Source organism: Glycine soja, chromosome 17 (assembly GCF_004193775.1).
Source record: "Glycine soja cultivar W05 chromosome 17, ASM419377v2, whole genome shotgun sequence".
Lineage (NCBI taxonomy): Eukaryota > Viridiplantae > Streptophyta > Magnoliopsida > Fabales > Fabaceae > Glycine > Glycine soja.
In genome coordinates, this window is record NC_041018.1 from 35,800,102 (window position 1) to 35,820,878 (window position 20,777).

Here is a 20,777-nt window from a genome sequence, read left to right on the forward strand (position 1 = left end):
GTTTTGGAGACTCCAAAATTAATGAGCCTCAAATGTAAGATATACCTTTAAATCTCTTGAGTGCCTTTTAAAATTCGTTTAAATATGATGTGGGATACTCCAAATTTTTTCATTTTTAATAATTCCAACCAATAACATAGAGTGTGATTAAAAAAGTGTGTTGTTAACATTTATCTTACTTATTTTTTTAAAACTAAATTTAATGTTGATTACTACTATGGGTGTAACATCCCAATTTTTAGAAAATAAATTTAAAAAGCTTTTTAGTAAAAATAAATAAATAAATAAATATAGAGCAAATAATAGGCTGAGTACCCTAGGTATAAATAGTTATGTTAAGTCAGCTGCATCTTTTTTGGCCTCATTTTCGTTTTTCCCCTTCTTCTCTCAAAACCCTTTCTTTTTCCCGCAGCCCACCAAACTAATCTCAGAAAAACGACGATCTCGAATCCGTTCACCGTTGGATCATCGTGAAAATTGAGTATCATGTTCGCAACCCAATTCCGAACATTATCACCGTTGGGAATTTCAAAATCATATCTGAGCTTAGAGGAAAGCCCTTCGCATTGTAGCATTTCAATTTCCCGCAGAAACCCAAAACTGTCTCGGTAAAACTACGATCCCGATTTCGTTAACCGTTGGATTTTCATGAAATATGGATATGTTGTTCGAAATTCAATTGCGCAGACTTCCACCGTTGGGACTTTGGAGATAATATTCGTGGAGGGAGAAAAAGGAATCTCATAAAGACAGTACAAGTGGAGGTTTCAATCTCTTCTCCGTCTCTCTGACATTTGGGAATTCTATCGGAGTAGTCGGAGGAATAACTGAAGGAATCTCAGGGAACCACTATAGATGTTACTATCGCTGGCTGAAGACACGTGAGTCCGCTCAGAGGTACGGGATGAGTTTATCACAATTGGGGATTAGAATGAACATGTGTAGGGATTCTTAGAGAACTAAATTTGGGTTTATTTTGGGATGTTTATTGAATTGTAATTTTCTGTTTATGATTATAAATATAATATTATTGTGTTCTATGTATCAATTGATGTCCTGATGAGAATTGATTGATAAACTTGAGTGCTCTTGATGTCTTTGTGTTTAACCCATGAATTTGATTAATTGATTTTGATATAATTGTGAGAAACTATTTCAGGGATTTTACACCCCATGTTGTGATGAAATCTTTTGTATAAATTGTTATGTTGAGGTTATGAAATGATGATTCAAACTATGAGTATGTGATAAATTGAACATGTGACGGATGATGAAATACATGTGTATTGAGATGAGATGTGTGTATTGAGTTGTGAACTATGAACTGTGCAATCACATAATTGTAAGACCCTTTAAGGGCGACGAGTATTGTGATGGGATCCACTGTGGGAACCCGACGAGTTAAAATGATTTTGAAAACAATTGAGTAGATGTGTGTATTGCATAGTTCATAGGTAAAGTGTACATGATTCATGAGGTGTGATAACATGTTAAATTGAGATTATACCATTGTGATTGAGATTAAGTGTATGTGATAAATTGAGTATGTATATGATTGAAATATATATGTGCATCGAGTTGTGAACTATGAATTGTACAATCACACGATCATAAGTCCCTTCAAGGGCGACGAGTTAATGCTAAGTCCCTTTTAGGGTGACGAGTTGATGTTAAGTCCCTTTTAGGGTGACGAGTTAATGATAAGACCCTTAAAGGGCGACGAGTTAAAATTATTTTGAGAACAATTGAGGAGTCGTGTGTTTTGTACAGTTCATAGATAGAGTCTGTGTGCTAAAATAATTTTAGGGGTTGGACCTGAATCAGGAGGGAGAGGCCCTAACGGACTCTTCGGAGTGTAGGCCTTGGGGGTCATCGGGTTTGAGTGCTCCTTTAAGCCTATGTTGATCCCATATGGTTGGAGCATTCTCGCAAAACATCGTGACCCTGACTGGTCTCCCTATGATCTTACTTAGTGAGAGTGACCTGACAAACCCATTGTGTGGTGTGTCTTGTTATGTACTCCTAAGCGCCCCAGGGTGGTTTTTCACTGACATGGTACCACATTGCATATAGGCTTGAGTCTTAGCATAACTGTCGCATACGCTTGCTAATTGTTTATTATGAAATTGATGTGTTATTATGTCTTGATCGGAGTGTGTGATTCCCATGTATAATGATTGATGATTGAAAGGTGTGATTGATGGATGAAAAGTGTGATTGATGAATGACAAAGTGATGAAATAATGTGAGATATGCTAAGTAAATTGTATTTGGCTACTATATGTTGTGTTGTTTCTCTCTAGTAGTTAGCAATGTGATAACTCACTCCCGATTTGCTGTTTGTGTTTGGATCCTGTGATGATCTTGAACTTTGTGTTCGGGGGAGCAGATGAATAGGTGGATGACTATGAAGAACCTCATGCTAGAGGACACAGGAACACCACGCTCTGATAGGATGTGACATTAGGATATAGGTTCTATATTAATTGTATGAGACTTATATGACTTTCTTTGAGTCGAGATGACTTTATTATTTATTTGGACAAGTTTGAATATGATGTAGAAGAAAGTGAATGTGAGCCTTTTACCCATTTGAAAAGCTTGTATTTAAAAATGTTTTAAAAATACTTTTAATTAATATTTGAATTTTTATTCCTTTATTAATATATATGTGAGGGGTAGAGGGTGTCACAATGGGGGTAATCAATTTGTGTCATATAAAATCATGTTACAGTTCAAAGAAATCAGCAATAGATTTGAGATTTTAAGTCTACTTGATAATGTTTTAATGATTTTGTGGCATCTCTATTGTTTTAATTCAGCCATGCTACATAAGAAAGGTTGGAAGCTTGGAACTAATTAAGATACTATAGTTTCATAGTTTTCATGTAAGTGAATTTAATGAAACAAATTTCACACCATTGTGAATGTATGAATACATGATTTTGATGATGTCAAAGTAAAATCAAATAAGGTTGCTTCAAAGGAGAAACATTGCTTCAAGATTAATACAAGGTTGCTTCAAAGGAGAAACATTGCTTCAAGATTAATACAAGGTTGTTTCAACAAACAAAGTCTTGCTTCAAGATTAACTAAAGATCAAGCCTTAAAACAAAGTGTTTTCAAGACATCCAAGGCTTTAGTAATGTTAAGAAGGGTTTTGAATTTAAATTTTGAACCTGTAATCAATTATCAGATATTTGTAATCGATTACCAGCAACGGAACTCTTGAAATTCAAATTCAAAAGTCATGACCCTTCAAAATATAACTGTGTAATCGATTATCCGAAACCTATAATCGATTACCGGTGAAAATTTTCAGAAAAAGCTTTTTGAAAAGAAGCTTTTTGAAAATACACATATCTTCAAATCATTTTGAAAAGGACACGAATGACCTATATATATGTGTGTCTGATTTCAAAAAGCAAGAGAAGATATTCTAAGAGAACTTCATTGTCAAATGCTCTCTCAACAACTCTTGTGCAAACACTTACAAATTTATTAAGAGTTCATCCAAGAACTTCAATTGTAATATCCTTCTCTTAAAGAGAGAATTATTCTTCTTCCTCTTCTTATTCGAAGAGATTGATTAAGGGACCAAGGGTCTCTTAAATTGTAAGGAATCATGAACACAAGGGAAGAGTTGTCCCTGTGTGGTTCAGACTTTGTAAAAGGATTTTTACAAAGAGAGTGGAAAATCTCAAGTGGATTGCTTGAGGATTGGACATAGGCACGAGAAGTGTAACATCCCATTTTTTTCATAAATAAATTTAAGAATTTTTTATTAAAAATAATAAAAATAAATAAATAAAGTAAATAATAGGTCGTAAATGCCCCTAGCTATAAATAGCAACATGCTAGGTCTTTCATACTGACTCCTCAGCTTCCTCTGCCTCTCATTTTCGTTTTTCCCCTTCTCTTCTCAAAACCCTTTCTTTTTCTCGCAGCCCACAAAACCTGTCTCAGAAAAACGATGATCTCGGACTCATTAACCGTTGGATCGTTGTGAAATTTGAGCACCACGTTTGCAATCCAATTTCGAGCATTCTCACAGTTGGGAATTGTAAAATCATGTCTGAGCTTAGAGCAAAACCCTTCTCATTGTAGCTTTTTATTTTCCCACAGAAACCCAAAACTGTCTCGGTAAAACTACGATCCTGGTTTCTTTAACCGTTGGATTTTCATGAAATTTGGATATGTTCCTCGAAATTCAATTTCGCACACTCTCACCGTTGGGATTTTCGAGATAATATTAGTGGTGGGAGAAAAAGGAATCGCATGAAGACAGTACAAGCAGAGGCTTCAATCTCTTCTCCGTTTCTCTAACGTTCGAGAATTCTATCGGAGCAGTCGGAGGAAAAATTTGAGGAATCTCAGGGAATCGCTATAGATGCCGCTATCGTTGTCGGAAGACACGTGAGTCCGCTTAGAGGTAAGGGATGAGTTATTCACAATTGGGAACTAGTGAGAACATGTGTAGGGATCCTTAGAGATATCAATTGGAATGAGTTTTTGGGTGTTTTTGCAATTTCATTTTATCCTTATAATTATTACAGTGAATTATATATGTTTGACAAACCAATTTTTGTGAAATTGATATGTTATTGTGTTGAGCGTGAACCCTATAAATTGAGTACTTTTTTCTAATTAATATGAATTGATAAAATAAAGTAAGGAGAAATTTAGAGAGATATTGATTTTGTATTTTCTCTTTTTCTTGCTGTTTAGGTTTTTATATATAATTTAAAAAATTAATATCATAATTGAAACTGACCAAAGTGTTCATATAATTATTTAGAATTTGTACATTGAAAGCTTACTTTGAAATTTGTGATTTAATATGATGTATGCTAGTTTATATATATAGAGGTAGTTATTTATATTAATAATTTATGTAAATAATATTGTAGAGTGTTATAGTATGATTCCAAAAATTATTAAGTGTTGGAGTTTGAGAATATTATGGTTAAATTTTATGAACATGTGTATGTTGTACCTTATGAATATCATTGAGAATGTTATAAGATGGTTGATGTGATGTTATGAGATGTTAAAGTATGGACATGATATTCGATTGTGAATAAGTGGATGTGTTAACATTTGATGTTACATTAATTATATCGTGAGCTATGAATTATACAATAACCCGACCAGTGTTTATGCACAGTGTTAAAGAGAAAGTGTAGGTTCCTAGTTAGGAACCAGTGTTAAATTGTAGCGCAATTGTGTTAAACATGTTTGAAACATGAGTGTGAGGTCGTGGTATTATATAATTCATGAGCAATGCTTATAAATGAAATATGTGATGAATTGTGGAATGATATGTTGCCTTGAGATTATAATATTGTTATTGAGATTGAGTAAAAGTGTAAAGTAGAACAGGTATTGAATTGTGAGATATGTGAAAACATGTGATGGTGGATTGTGACATTATGAGATGTGAAATTTTGAATGGTTTTTGGTTGTGAATAACTGTGTGATTAACTCTTGATGTGACATTATTTGTGTTGTAAGCTGTGAATTGTACAATAACCCGACCAGTGTTATCTTGAGAAAAGTGTAAATGTGCAGTGTTAAAGAGAAAATGTAGGTTTCCTATTTAGGAACCAGTGTTAAATAGAAAGTGTAGGTTCCTATTTAGGAACCAGTGTTAAATTGTAGCGCAATATGTTGTACGTGCTTAAGACACGAGTGTGAGGTCGTGGGTATTGTATAATTCACTAGCAGTGTCTGTGTGCTAAAATAATTTTAGGGGTTGGACCTGAATCAGGAGGGAGAGGCCCTGACGGACTCTTCGGAGTGTAGGCCTTGGGGGTCACCGGGTTTGAGTGCTCCTTTAAGCCTATGTTGATCCCATATGGTTGGAGCATTCTCGCAAAACATCATGACCCTGACTGGTCTCCTTATGATCTTACTTAGTGAGAGTGACCTGACAAACCCATTGTGTGGTGTGTCTTGTTATGTACTCCTAAGCGCCCCAGGGTGGTTTTTCACTGACATGGTACCACATTGCATATTGGCTTGAGTCTTAGCATAACTGTCTCACGCGCTTGCTAATTGTTTATTATGAAATTCATGTGTTATTATGTCTTGATCAGAGAATGTGATTTTTGTGTAATGTGATTGATGATTGAAAAGTGTGATTGATGGATGAAAAGTGAACTTTGAATGACAAAGTGGTGGAATTACGTGAATTACGTGTAAGTAAATTTTATTTAGTTTATATGATATGTATATCTAGTTGTCTTGTTTCTCCATTAATTAGGAATGTGATAACTCACTCCCCGTGTGTTGTTTGTGTTTGGATCCTGTGATGATCTTGAACTTTGTGTTCAGGGGAGCAGATGACTAGGTGAATTGATTTAAGGAACCTTATCTGAAGGACGTCGAGACACAACACTCTGATAGGATGTGGCATTGGGGTATAGGATTTTATATTAATTGTATGAAGTCTTAGACGGTCTTGCTTAAACCGAGATAACTTTATTATTTATTTGGACAAGTTTGAATATGTTGTAGAAGAAAGTGAATGTGAGTCTTTTATCCCTTTGAAAAACTTGTATTTACAAATGTAAAAAAAAATACTATTAATTAATATTTGGATTTTTATTCCTTTATCAATATATATGTGAGGGGTAGAGGGTGTCACAAGAAGTGGTCGAACCAATATAAATTGAGTTTGTATTTCTCTCTTCCCTTATCTCTTTTATTTTATTGCAATCGATTTTGTCTTGCATGTTTAAATAACATTATTAAATTGATTGATACTTCTTCTTCTGCATTCTGAGTCTATCACTTGGAATGAGGGTTAAAAGTTTGTTAGTGGAAAATTAATTCATCCTTTCTTAAGTTATTGAGGCCGTTGGTCCAACAACCATAACAAATGTTTTGAAAGATAAAGAATCGAAATAAATATTAAAAGTAAGATAAAGAAAAATAATAATTTAATCTTAGATTTATGTACTACACACAATGCCATTGTTTTTTACTATTGTGATACCCTCTACCCCACACATATATGTACTAATAATAAAAGAAATAATTAAAAAAAATTAAACTTAATTCAAGTTTTTAAAACATATTTAAATACAAGCCTTTCAAGAGGGTAGCAGGCTCACATTCACCTTTCTAACATCATCATAAAACTTTTCTAAATAAATAATGAATTCACTTCAGCTCTAATAAGGCCGTCTATAAAACCCTATACCCCAATGTCATATCCTATCAGAGCATTGTGTCCCGACATCCTTCAGCACATGGTTCCTTAAAGCAATTCACCTAGTTATCTGCTCCCCCGAACACAAAGTTCAAGATCATCATAGGATCCAAACACAAACAACACACGGGGAGTGAGTTGTCACATTCCTAACTAATAGAGAAACAAGACAACTAGATATACATATCGTATAAACCAAATAAAACTTAGTTACACGTAATTCACGTAATTCCACCACTTTGTCATTCAAAGTTTAGTTTTCAATCATCAATCACATTACACATGAATCACACGCTCTGATCAAGACATAATAACACATCAATTTCATAATAAACAATTAGCAAGCGCATGAGACAGTTATGCTAAGACTCAAGCCTATATGCAATGTGGTACCATGTCAGTGAAAAACCACCCTGGGGCGCTTAGGAGTACATAACAAGACACACCAAACAATGAGTTTGTCAGGTCACTCTCACTAAGTAAGATCATAGGGAGACCAGTCAGGGTCACGATGTTTTGCGAGAATGCTCCAACCATATGGGATCAGCATAGGCTTAAAGGAGTACTCAAACCCGGTGACCCCCAAGGCCTACACTCCGAAGAGTCCGTCAGGGCCTCTTCCTCCTGATTCAGGTACAACCCCTAAAATCATTTTAGCACACAGACACTGCTCGTGAATTATACAATACCCATGACCTTACACTCGTGTGTTAAACACGTACAACATATTGCACTACAATTTAACATTGGTTCCTAAATAGGAAACCTACACTTTCTCTTTAACACTGCGCATTTATACTTTTCTCAAGATAACACTGGTCGGGTTATTGTACAATTCCCAGCTTACAACACAAATAATGTTACATCAAGAGTTAATCATACACTTATTCATAACCAAAACTCATTCACAATTTTACATCTCATAATGTCACAATCCACCATCACATGTTTTCACATATCTCACAATTCAACACATGTTCTACTTTACACTTTTACTCAATCTCAATAACAATATTATAATCTCAAGGCAACATATTATTTCATAATTCATCACATATTTCATTTATAAACACTGCTCATGAATTATACAATACCACGACCACACACTCATGTTTCAAACATGTTTAACACAATTGCGCTACAATTTAACACTGGTTCCTAACTAAGAACCTACACTTTCGCTTTAACACTGCACATTTACACTTTTCTCAAGATAACACTGGTCGGGTTATTGTACAATTCACAGCTTACAACTCAATACACACATCTCAATACACATGTATCTCAAATCTAAACATAGTATTCTCAAACTCCAACACTTGAATAATTTTTGGAATCACACAATAACAACACTACAACATTATTTACATAAAATATTAATATAAATAAATATATAACTAAATCTATATATATATATAAATCTAGCAACGTATATCATATTTGATCATGAATTTTAAGAAAGTTTTCAATGTACCAATTCTAAATAATTATATAAACACTTTCTCATATATATATATATATATATATATATATATATATATATATATATATATATATATATATATATATCTATCTAAGAATACAACACATAGTCTATTAGAATTCTTTTCTCAATTTCAAATATAATATCAATTTTAAACTATAAAATAACTAAAAAGCATGAAAAGGGGAAAAATACAAACTCAATATCTCCTTACTTAATTTCATCAACTACGGTTCACACTCAACACAAGAGCACATTAATTTCACAAAAATTTCTCATTGGGACATCAAATATATATAATTTATATATAACTCATAGTTATAATTATAAGGATAAATTAAAATTTGTAGAAACACCCCAAAACCCATTCCAATTGATACTCTAAGGATCCCTGCACGTGTTCTCACTAATCCCCAGTCGTGAATAACTCATCCCTTACCTCTGAGCGGACTCACGTGTGTTCAGCCAGAGATAGCAGCATCTCTAGGGGTTCCCTGAGATTCCTTCAGTTATTCCTCCAACTGCTCCGATAGAATTTTCAAATGTCAGAGAGACGGAGAAGAGATTGAAACCTCCACTTGTATTATCTTCATGCGATTCTTTTTTCTCTCTCCATGAATATTATCAAGCAAATCCCAATGGTGGAAGTGTGAGCAATTGAATTTCAAACAACATATCCAAAGTTCATGCAAATCCAACGGTTAACGAAACTGGGATCATAATTTTACCGAGATAGTTTTGGGTTTTTGCGAGAAATTAAAAGGCTACAATGCGAAGGATTTTCCTATAAGCTCAGACATGATTTTGAAATTCCCAACGGTGAGAATTCTAGGAATTGGCTTGTGAACCTGGTGTTTAAATTTCACGACGATTCAATGGTGACTAAGTCCGAGATCGTCATTCTTCTGAGATAGGTTTAGTGAACTGCGAGAAAAAAGAAAGGGTTTTGAGAGGAGAAGGGGAAAAACAAAAATGAGAGGCAAAGGAGGTCGAGGAGTCAGTCTGAAAAACCTAGCATGTTGCTATATATAGCTAGGGCCATTTACGACCTATTATTTACTCTATTTATTTAGTTTTTTATTTTTACTAAAAAACTTTTTAAATTTATTTATTAAAAAAATGGGATGTTACAACTATCATTGTTTTTCCATTAGGTAATTTTTTTCTATTTAATTATTATGATAATTAGCTATTTTAGTTAATAAAATGGTCAAAAAGCAAAGATTAAAGAGAGATTAGAGACATTAAAGATTGTGTGTATTTTTTCTAAGAGAAATAACCTAATTATAGTAAGATTACATGCTTTTTGTGGGGATGACCTTCTTTAAATTTTATTAGTAAGATTACATGCTTTTTGTCATCCGATTTCCCTCTCCCGTGTCGTGTTGTGTCTTCTTCTCTAAAATCAAAAACCCTAACTTCTGAACCTTTCATCGCATCGCCACCGATTCCCAATCTCCACTAATCAAAGGCGAGTCCCTGTCCCCTAATTACACACCTTATCGCTTCTTTACTCTAACTGCTTTGTTCCCCTTTTGCTGCAATATTTTTGTTCTATTCAAAATTTTAAATTTCTCGTTGAATTAGCTCTACTGTGGTTTTCCTCTTCACAACACGGGTCTTATAATGGGCTCTAGAGCTTGGAAAATAATATTTAGTTTTTTAATTTTAGCATGCTGTTACTTATTTTTCGATTTTTCTTTGTGTCGCAGAAAAGAAAATGAGTAGATGCTCGACCAGAACTACCTACGTTGGGAATCTACCCGGTGATATCCGTGAAAGAGAAGTTGAAGATTTGTTTCTGAAGGTGCTTTGATTTTTATTTATTTTTTTGCATTTTGATCTAAAATTTGGTACTTGCTGTAAGCTTAGGGATGTGGGTTACACCTAACTAGATAAGGGTTTCGTTTGGGATTGATATTAGTATGAAACTAGAGAGGTGATAAAAAATTGAAATTGATATTGGTGCATGCTAGCTGGTCACAAAGGACCTATTTCATTGGCCGCCTGGAGTTTTCATTTCCAACAATAGAACAAATTAAATTATTTTCTGATACAATTGTTTGAGTAGCAAAGAAGGGACAATTCATTTAGATAGTGTTGTGAAGAATTTTAGTTGATGTTTTTCTCCCGCACCTCAATAAAATATTCCATCGTTTTCATAATAATTCTCATTTAAATTTAAAAAATTATTAAATATTCTTAATTTAAAAAAAAGCATAAGTTCATTTGATTGATTATATTATCTTTTTAATATATTAATAATTCTACTAAACAGACGACAAGAATACTTACTTTTATTTTAATATAAGAAATAAATAACTAAGGGGTCTAACATAAAATCCTTTTAAGTGACATAATTTTATAATAAGATTAAATCATTTAAATTTTTTTTATAAAAATATGTAATTAAAATAATTATAATTAGTTTATATTTTAATTTAAAATTATTATGAAAAAATATACATTTGTACAAATTTAAATATTTAATTTGCATAATTATAACTTAAAGAATTATTAAAATTGTAATGCTTGCTGATCAAAAGCAATTCAACCCATTAAGAAGGACAACAAATGGAAAAGTGAGCAAAAATCTAACCATGTGTCCGTGTTAAAAAATTGAAAAGTAAAGTGTGCTTAATTTTATATAATAGCGATTAATAGGTTCACATCCCTAAGCTTACAGCAAGTACCAAATTAAAGCTAGATAGATCTAGTTTAGTTATTTACTACTTGCAAACCGATTGCATAATGTTGTGAACTGTTAAAAGCGTTATCAATGGCGGCACATAAAAGTTCCATGACACAACCACTTGGAGCATTTTCTTTTTCCTATCTTTACTCTATCGTGTAGTTGATTAAGTATTAAGTTCCATGACACAACCATTAGGAACAAAATATTAAGTTGAGCTTTGGCTCAAAATTGTGACAAGATGAGATTATAGCCTAGGAGTCAAACTTGTTACACATTGATTAGACAAGAAACAAAAACAGGGGGCAATGGAAGCATTCAACGTCCAAATTAATTTGGATGTTGCGTGATAAGGCCGATGAATGCATATTCCTCCAATAAGGTTTTCACTTTTTTTTGTGGGCGTTGATATGATTTTAAGGGAAGAAGCCAGGTATTTGAGTAGAGTTTGAGTAGACTTTTCTAAGGTTCAGTGGAGGGTCCAATTCAAATCAATGGCAACGCGTTAGGAATTGACTAGTTAGATCTCTTGTTGCTTGTGTTACACAGACATGCCTCTTAATGTTTCTGCTACAAATTGACGCGTTAGGTTTATTTTAACTAATGTAATACTTCCTTTAGTCCTTTATATATAAATAACAAATGAGTGTATTTCCTTTAGACTTAGATATAAGTAAAATATAAATAAAACTTATTTTGATCAGCACCTGTTTATTAGTTTTGCTTCTGAGTGTAGCATTCATATTGATATCTGTTTTTCGGAATGATGATTGATGTAGCTGTTCATTCAATTATTTCTTTGATTCTTGCTTTCATTTTGGACCGTGCTGCTCATCATCACAGGTACAAATGTTTGTTACCAATGAATATTTTTATTACGTGTTCACTGCCATTAATGACAATTGATATATGCTATACAAATTGTGTTCATGATGAGTGAACCTTAGATTCCCGTTTGAGATTGGATGCAATGATTCTTGCGGACAGTTTACATTAATCATTGTATTCAATCTTGAATTGTCAGTTTGGACAGTTTGGGGAGACTGATATTTTTATGGTAGATTCATGTGTTAAGGTTAAAATTATTTTGTTTAATTTGATGAAATTTCGGTAATGCATTTCTAGTTGTTCTCTGAGTGCATACTTGATTATCGGGAAATTAATTTCACCAATTTCATGTCGTGTACTTGGAGACCAATGCGAAATGCTGCCAAAATTTTGTCAAATTTAACAAAATAGAATTAACCCTGATGTATGAAGCTACCATAAAAGACGGTCTTCCCGAATGGGATAGGGCCACACCTATAATAAAAAAGTGAGATTTTCATGCATCGAATAACTTTGAGAGTATGACCGAGTTATTACTTAGATGGATCGAAGTTGGATGAATGAAAATCGCATCAGCCCAGAATATGAGGAAGGCGTCGAGCAATTCTTACAATTTGCTTTAGAAAGAGGTCAACCGGATGAAGATGGAAAATATTATTGTCCTTGCATCAATTGTTTGAACGGAAGACGACAAATACTAGATGACATACGAGAGCACCTGTTGTGTGATGGAATTAAGAGGAATTATATGACGTGGATATGGCATGGTGAAATGACAAACATGCAGAGTGGGTAGCAATCCGAACCGTTTGATGTAGAAATGGGAGATCGCTTAGAGGATATGATTCGCGACCTTGGACAAGAGTCTTTTCAGTAAGCACATGCCCCTGTGTATGATACATTGCAAACTGATTCAAAGAAACCTTTGTATCTGGGGTGCAAGAATTCGTTGACGCTGTTGTTGGCAGTTTAAAGTCTGGTTAATATCAAAGCAGATATGGGTGGAGTGACAAAAGCTTTACTTTATTGCTTCAAATAGTGTACGATCTGCTTCCACAGGATAACACATTGCCTAAAAGCTACTATCATACCAAGAAGATACTGTGTCCCATGGGTATGGAGTATCAGAAGATTCATGCTTGCCTGAATGACTGCATATTGTACAGACATCAATTTCAAGAAATGTCGAAATGCCCTAGGTGTGGGGTATCACGGTACAAACTCAAGGATGATGAGGAGTGTAGTAGTGATGAAAACTCAAACAAGGGCCCCCCAGCGAAGGTGTTGTGGTATCTTCCGATCATTCCAAGGTTTAAGCGTCTGTTTGCTAATGGAGACAACGCAAAAGACCTTACATGGCATGCAAATGGGAGAAACTGTGATGGAATGTTTCGTCATCCGACTGATTCCTTGCAGTGGAAGAAGATAGATCGTTTGTATCCGGATTTTGGCAAAGAGGCAAGAAATCTTAGGCTTGGACTAGCCACTGATGTTATGAATCCATATGGCAGTTTAAGCACGCAACATAGTTCGTGGCCAGTTTTGCTAGTGATTTACAATTTGCCTCCTTGGTTGTGCATGAAACGAAAATACATGATATTGTCTATGATGATAACGGGCCCAAGACAGCCAGGAAATGACATCGATGTTTATCTCAATCCCTTGATTGAAGACCTTACAAAGTTATGGGACGAAGGAGTTTTAGTGTTTGATGGGTTTCGAAATGAGACATTTAATTTGCGTGCAATGCTTTTTTGTACCATTAATGATTTTCCAGCATATGGGAACTTGAGCAGTTACAGTGTTAAAGGCCATCGTGCATGCCCCATCTGTGAAGAAGACACAAGCTACATACAACTGAAACATGGAAGAAAAACAGTGTACACTAGGCATCGACGTTTTCTTAAACCTCATCATCCTTACCGACGATTGAAAAAAACATTTAATGGAAGTCAAGAGCATGAAAATGCACCGGTACCGTTGACTGGTAACCAGGTTTTCCAGTGGGTTCAACACCTGAATACAATATTTGGAAAGATCCAAAAGAAGGACAAAAATAAGACTTGCATATGGAAGAAAAGGTCAATTTTGTTTGATCTTCCATACTGGGTTGATCTAGATGTTAGACATTGTATTGATGTTATGCATGTGGAGAAAAATGTATGTGATAGTCTCATTGGGACGCTCCTTAACATTCACGGCAAGACGAAAGATGGTTTGAATACTCGTTAAGATCTAGCTGAGATGGGTATCCGAGCGTCGTTACATCCAAGGTCTGATGGTAGAAAAATATACTTGCCTCCAGCTTGTCATACTTTGTCCATAAAGGAAAAGATAAGTTTTTGTCAGTGCCTACGACTGGTCAAAGTTCCACAAGGATACTCTTCAAATATTAAGAGCCTTGTGCATTTGAAGTATCTTAAGTTGGTAGGCTTAAAGTCTCATGATTGTCACGTCTTGATGCAACAATTGTTATTGGTGGCCATACGAGACATTTTGCCTAACAAAGTCAGGCTTACCATAACTCGGCTGTGCTTTTTCTTCAATTCTATATGTAGCAAAGTTCTTGATCCTGTGAAGTTAGACGAACTGGAAAATGAGGCTGCTATTACATTGTGTGAGTTAGAGATGTATTTTCCGCCTGCATTCTTTGACATCATGGTTCACTTAATTATTCATCTAGTCAGAGAAATCAAATGTTGTGGTCCTGTTTATTTGCGGTGGATGTATCCGGTTGAGCGATACATGAAGATCTTAAAAGGGTATACCAAAAATCTGCACTGTCCGGAAGCCTCTATTGTTGAAAGGTACATTGCAGAAGAAGCCATTGAATTTTATTCAGAGTACATTGAAAAAGCTAAACCTGTTGGGCTTCCCGAGTCTCGGCATGACGAAAGAGTGAGAGGTAAAGGTTCAAGAGGACTGCATGTCATCACTCCAAGTGTAGAAGATTTGCAACAAGCTCACTTGTATGTGTTGAATAATAGTAATGAAGTTTTGCCATACATAGTTCGTCATGAAAATTTAGTCAAACAAAGTAATCCAAAAATGTCGAAGAACTCAGTGTTGAAAAAACATAACAAAACTTTCCTAGATTGGTTTAAACACACAATCTTGGCTGATGATAATGCTTATGAAATGTTGAGAAAGCTAGCAGATGGGCCTAAAAGAAATGTTATAACTTGGCAAGGATATGATATAAACAAGTATTCCTTCTATACAAAAGCACAAGACCAAAAAAGTACAATGCAAAACAGTGAGGTTACCCTTAGGGCTGAATCTCAACACTTCGCTAGTGTACATGATGACAATCCTTGTGTAGCTTTCATCCCTTGCTTTGGTTTCATTGAAGAAATTTGGGAGCTTAACTATGTCAAATTCACTGTTTGTGTTTTCAAATGTAAGTGGGTTGACAATAATACCGGTGTGCGGACCAATGATGTGGGATTTACGTTGGTGGATCTTAACAAACTCGCTTACCAGAATGATCCTTTCATTATGGCAAAACAAGCGAAACAAGTATTTTATGTCGAAGACCCTTGTGATCAAAGGTGGTCAGTGGTTTTACATGGGAAAACAATAGGTGTCAATGTTGAAGATGATGATTCATACATTGATACTTATGTTAGTCCTTTGTCCACACAACTGTCACCTAATGTCGTCGGAGAAGAAACTGACGACGTTCATGTTAATTAACATCATCTAATGTAATTTTTTTTATTTTGTACTTAATTTCAATTCATTTAATTACATTCATACACATTTATTTTTTTATAACATATTGAATTAATGTTTTTTTTTTGTTTACAGCCAAATGGCTACACAGCCAAACTCTCCTCCGCCTCCTCCTCTTTCTACTGGTGTAGCATCGCATTCGCCGTCACCACCATTGAAGCGGACTAGAAAGGTCTCACGCCTAAGATCATTGGCGACTAGACAAGTTGGGGCAGAGAGACCCCTGGTCCATGTGGATCCTGCTACTGGCAAAGCAGACGGTCCCCACAACAAGAAATTCATAACATATTTAGGAATCGTTGCTCGTGATAAGGTGGATGTCACATACAAAAATTGGAAGCATGTCCCTATTGCTCAGAAGGATTTGATATAGGAGGATATTCATGTATCATGTATTATTTCATGTTCCATATTGTTTGTTAGCCAAATATTTGAATTTAGTAATAATAAAACCCAATTTACTCTTTGTTAGACTGAATTTGATATCCCTGAAGCATCTGATTTAAGGACAAAAAACAAAATACTTTAGACTGTGGGGGAGCGGTGGAGACAGTTTAAGTCTGATTTGACGTCGAAATGGGCACTTGCAACTGAAAAGGATAGTGTCAATGACACTGTATGCAAAATGTACGACATTAGCAAGGAGAGATGGACCCAATTTTGTCAGAGCCGCAGAGACCCTTCATGAGAGTTAACTAATTTGTTATTTTCATTTTTTTAACTTTAAATGAACTTATTATAATACATTGTAATCATGAGCTTCATTAATGTTTCATTTTTGCAGGATGTGCGAAAAAAAGCACAAGCCATCCAAAAACAAAACACTGCCCCTCGCGTGATGTCTCGTGGGGGTTATGAATATTTAGAAAAAAAGTTGATGGATGAGAAAAGAAAGAAAAAACTAGAGGAAGCTACTCAATCTGGAAGCACTGACACCGTCATTGATCCTCCATCTCCCATCAAACGACACCTGAAGTGGAAGCTTGCTCGCACCAAGAAAACTGGTGACATGACATCTGAGGCAGCAAAGGAAATTCCTGACAAGATTGTAAGTCACTTTCAATTCATAATTGAAATTATTTTTTTTTATTGTGTGATTGAGTATAGAATAAATGTGTTCTTCGCAGGATGCGCTTGAGGAGCAGGCCTCATAGGGTTCCTTTGTTACCCATGGACGTCATGATATACTGATTGCTGTCATTGGGCGACCAGAACACCCTAGTCATGTGCGTGCTATAGGAGCCGGTATAACCATCAAGCAATACTTTGGATCGACTTCAAGGACCTCCTCCATTGCTCCCGAATACCTGCAACAGTTGACGCAACAAATCAAGGACCAGCTGGAGGATCCAATCACAGAAAAAGTCACTCGACGACTAATGTTATCCCTCAGCCAAATGCAATCACAGGGACTTGCACTGCCTCCTGAACCTGGTGTTGATCCTTCAGCTGCTCATGTCAGCACAAAGGAGAGTTGTGTTGATCCCTCAGGGAACGATCCAGACACGAGTGACTCATACAAATGCGGGTTGTATATTGAAGAATATCCTCCTCGCCTGGTTGCCCTAGGAAGAGTTTATGCGGGATCCACAACCATTCACAACATTCCTTTGCTGCATGATCAAGTCAAGGTTGGTGTTGAGGAGATTAGAGATGCAGATGCTCCCATTCTTGTACCCACTAAAGAGGTTAAGGTCATGGGACAGGCTCTTAACACATTCCTTGCTTGGCCGACACATCTTGTCAAGCGTTTATCAGAACATGTATTTTAGTGTCATTAAATGCTTATTTTTCCAACTAAAATGTTTACTGTGATTAAATTATGTCAATTAATTATGTTGGATAAACAGGGAGTTGTAGGACCCGCGAAACCTGCAGATAGGCTGGATGATGAGGTCGATGATCCCCTATATCTAATGACATTGACCATCCCACGGCTTTTTCTGAAGCCATTGTAGGTTATGTGGGATGCTACCTTGTTTGACCTGTTTAATGAAAACTTCCCCTTGTACATAAAGCATGAAGATCTGTCTGAAATTGCACACGGTGGTCAATGTCTCAGCATATCTGTTATACAATTGTGGATTCTGTAAGTCAATTTAGATTATTGTTAATTACCTAATTTATTGTTTTACCTTCATGCATAATTTACTTTGTGTTAACAACAATAGGCATATGACTGAGACAAGTATGCGAGCCGGGAATATCGATGTGTATGGATTCCTCGAGCCACAGTTTATCCAGAGATCTGGCCAATCACAATTTGAATCAAAAAGTTACATTAAGAACTGGATCCAAAATTCAAAACGGGATGTGTACCTAGGAGCCTACCTGAATGGGTAACCTAAACTCAACAAATGAATTTAAATAATGTATAATAGTATAATAACCTATATTGGTCTCCACTACAGTGCACATTGGCAAATGGTCATCATTTTGCCTTAGGAAAATGTCGTCATTTGGTTTTGTTCGTTGCATAATAAGCCAGACAACTACCTCAAAGGCATAATTAATAGGTCAGTGTTGTTTTTCAATACATTTGCATTAGCATTAGTCAGGTAAATCAAAATTTTAAATGTACAATAACAATCTATGTTTGTATTCAATAGTGCTTTGAAAGGACTTGACGATACTCAACAAAGTAAATCCAAGCCTCTTGCTAGGTGAATTGTTGTTAAAGTAAGTTATTTAAACAATATGTTTTTACTTATATTTTAGTACTGTGTAAACTAATTTGTATTGAACGTTGCATATCTAAATTTCATAATGTATTTAGTGTAATAGACAAAAAGGAAGCACTGAGTGTGGGTATTACGTCATGCACTTGATGTCAACTATAATTTTAGGAAATTTCCAGAATAATTGGGAAATGGTAATTTTTAATCCACCAAATTTCATATTATTATGATTGCTAATATATTATTAACTTATGTTTTATTATATCATGCAGTATTTCACTGATCCTAGACCATTGGAACCAGAAAGATTGAAGGCGTTTCGCAACCAGTGGGCAAAGTACTATTTGAAAGTTAAAAATGAAACTTAGGATGTTTAGACAATTTTGTAATTGTAGTTTATATTTACTTACTTAATTTACAATTCATGTCTCAACATTAAATATGCTTTAAATTCATAGTAATTAGTAAATTTCTCATTGAATTTTCTGGTAAAAACTGTTTCAAAACAGAATGAAAATTATATGTTGTGTGGTCTGATTTTAAAATTTGCAAGTTATTTTTGGGATTTATTGAAAAAACAAACATGATGTTAAAAATAAATTTCTAAATCAACATCGGTTTTTAAAAAAACCGATGTGAAATGTCACTTACAACATCAATTTTTTAAAAACCGATGTTAAATGTCACTTACCTCAACATTTTTTAACATCGGTTTTTAAAAAACCGATGTTGTAAGTGATATTTCTCATCGGTTTTTTAAAAAAAACTGATGTAGTAAGTAACATTTCACATTCGTTTTTTTAAAAACTGATGTTAAATGTCACTTACAACATCAGTTTTTTAAAAAATCGATGTGAAATGTTACTTACAACATCAGTTTTTTAAAAACCGATGTCAAATGTCACATTTAACATCAGATTTTTAAAAAACCGATGTTAAATGTGACTTACAACATCGGTTTTTTTTAAAACTGATATTGATTTATAGATTTATAATTTTTTTTCATAATTCTTATCATATAACATCGCCTATTTAAATAACCGATGTTAAATGTCACTTACAACATCAACTTTTTAAAAAAACGATGTGAAATGTTACTTACAACATCAGTTTTTTTAAAAACTGATGTCAAATGTCACATTTAACATCAATTTTAAAAAAAACAATGTTAAATATGACTTACAACATCGAGTTTTTTTAAAACCGATGTTGATTTATAGATTTATAACTTTTTTTTTTCATAATTCTTATCATATAACATTGCCTATTTAAATAACCGATGTTGTATTTATTAGTTAATATCGGTTTTGAAAAACCGATGTGAATGATACTACTTTCCACATCGGTACTTTCAACATCAATTAATAACCGATGTTGAAAGTCTTAAATAACCGATGTTGAAACCTTATTTTCTAGTAGTGACCTTGAAGGTGTGTCGTAAAAAAGTCTTTTTTTAGTAGTGAAAGAGAGCATCAAAGAAATGGAAAGTACGGCTAATAGAAGATTTATTCTTTATTGATTTATTCCTCTTGAAAAAACACAAACAAATTAACCAACAAAATCACAAATTTTTAGCAATATTAAATCACAATTAAATTATCTTTATTTTTTTACCATATAATTCTTATCTCATTTCATTATGAATCAAAATGTTTGTTAAGTCAAAAGGCCTTTGCATGTTAAAGACGAATCAAGACTCTTAATTATTTTGATTAAATGTCAATAAATACAAATGATAAAAGTTGTATCAGATATGCTATTAAATTATGATTTGTATTTGTGCGTCTAAAGTTTGAGACGATACACTTATAAGACGATCTGGTATAACATATAAGACATATATTTAATACTTTGTGTATGAGATTCTTTCATGTAAAAAATATTCTCTTAGGACATGTCAAACTCCTACGAAGAATAAATGAAATCCATATGTTGGTCCCATTAAAAGGTGTGCTCTGTTGTTGCAGATCTACTTGATGAAAGAAGTGACTTATTTGCTAAATTACAAGACACATTAACTTATCAGCATGGACTTTGCATGAATAAAGGATGTGCATTTAATGCAAGCATTAAATTTTTCAACAGACTTAAGACTTCAGACGAAGAACAGAGTGAAGAATCCAATTGAGACAACGTACATATACT

At 34.3% G+C, this 20,777-nt stretch overlaps 1 protein-coding gene and 2 long non-coding RNA genes across 5 annotated transcripts; all 3 read left to right on the forward strand.

Moving 5' to 3' along the window:
- Positions 1–10,414: 10,414 nt before the first annotated feature.
- On the forward strand, positions 10,415–18,026 carry LOC114392678. Of its 3 annotated transcripts, none has more exons than XR_003662364.1 (5): positions 10,415–10,506; positions 16,030–16,346; positions 16,427–16,644; positions 16,739–17,002; positions 17,082–18,026. XR_003662364.1 is itself a non-coding variant. In XM_028353891.1 (5 exons), exons 4-5 carry the CDS (start codon positions 17,334–17,336, stop codon positions 17,910–17,912), a joined length of 492 nt encoding a protein of 163 aa, XP_028209692.1. In that variant the 5' UTR covers positions 10,415–10,506; positions 16,030–16,644; positions 16,739–17,002; positions 17,082–17,333; the 3' UTR covers positions 17,913–18,026. The 3 variants fall into 3 exon arrangements, 2 of the variants coding, with proteins under 2 accessions (XP_028209692.1, XP_028209693.1); XM_028353891.1 differs by having other exon boundaries at positions 16,030–16,644; positions 17,082–17,717; positions 17,805–18,026; XM_028353892.1 differs by having other exon boundaries at positions 16,030–16,644.
- A 124-nt stretch (positions 18,027–18,150) lies between these two features.
- Positions 18,151–18,587, forward strand: LOC114392679. Its single transcript, XR_003662365.1, has 3 exons — positions 18,151–18,293; positions 18,366–18,470; positions 18,564–18,587. It is a non-coding gene; the product is annotated as an uncharacterized LOC114392679 (long non-coding RNA).
- A 187-nt stretch (positions 18,588–18,774) lies between these two features.
- On the forward strand, positions 18,775–19,177 carry LOC114392680. The gene is made up of 2 exons (XR_003662366.1): positions 18,775–18,826; positions 18,905–19,177. It is a non-coding gene; the product is annotated as an uncharacterized LOC114392680 (long non-coding RNA).
- Positions 19,178–20,777: the final 1,600 nt, after the last annotated feature.

Bases quoted from the DNA above. Each gene is read 5' to 3' on its own strand.
- LOC114392678 (XM_028353891.1), top strand. From the start codon at position 17,334: ATGTTATCCCTCAGCCAAATGCAATCACAGGGACTTGCACTGCCTCCT. The intron at 17,718-17,804 runs GTATTTTAGTGT...TTGGATAAACAG, and splicing joins TCAAGCGTTTATCAGAACAT to GGAGTTGTAGGACCCGCGAA.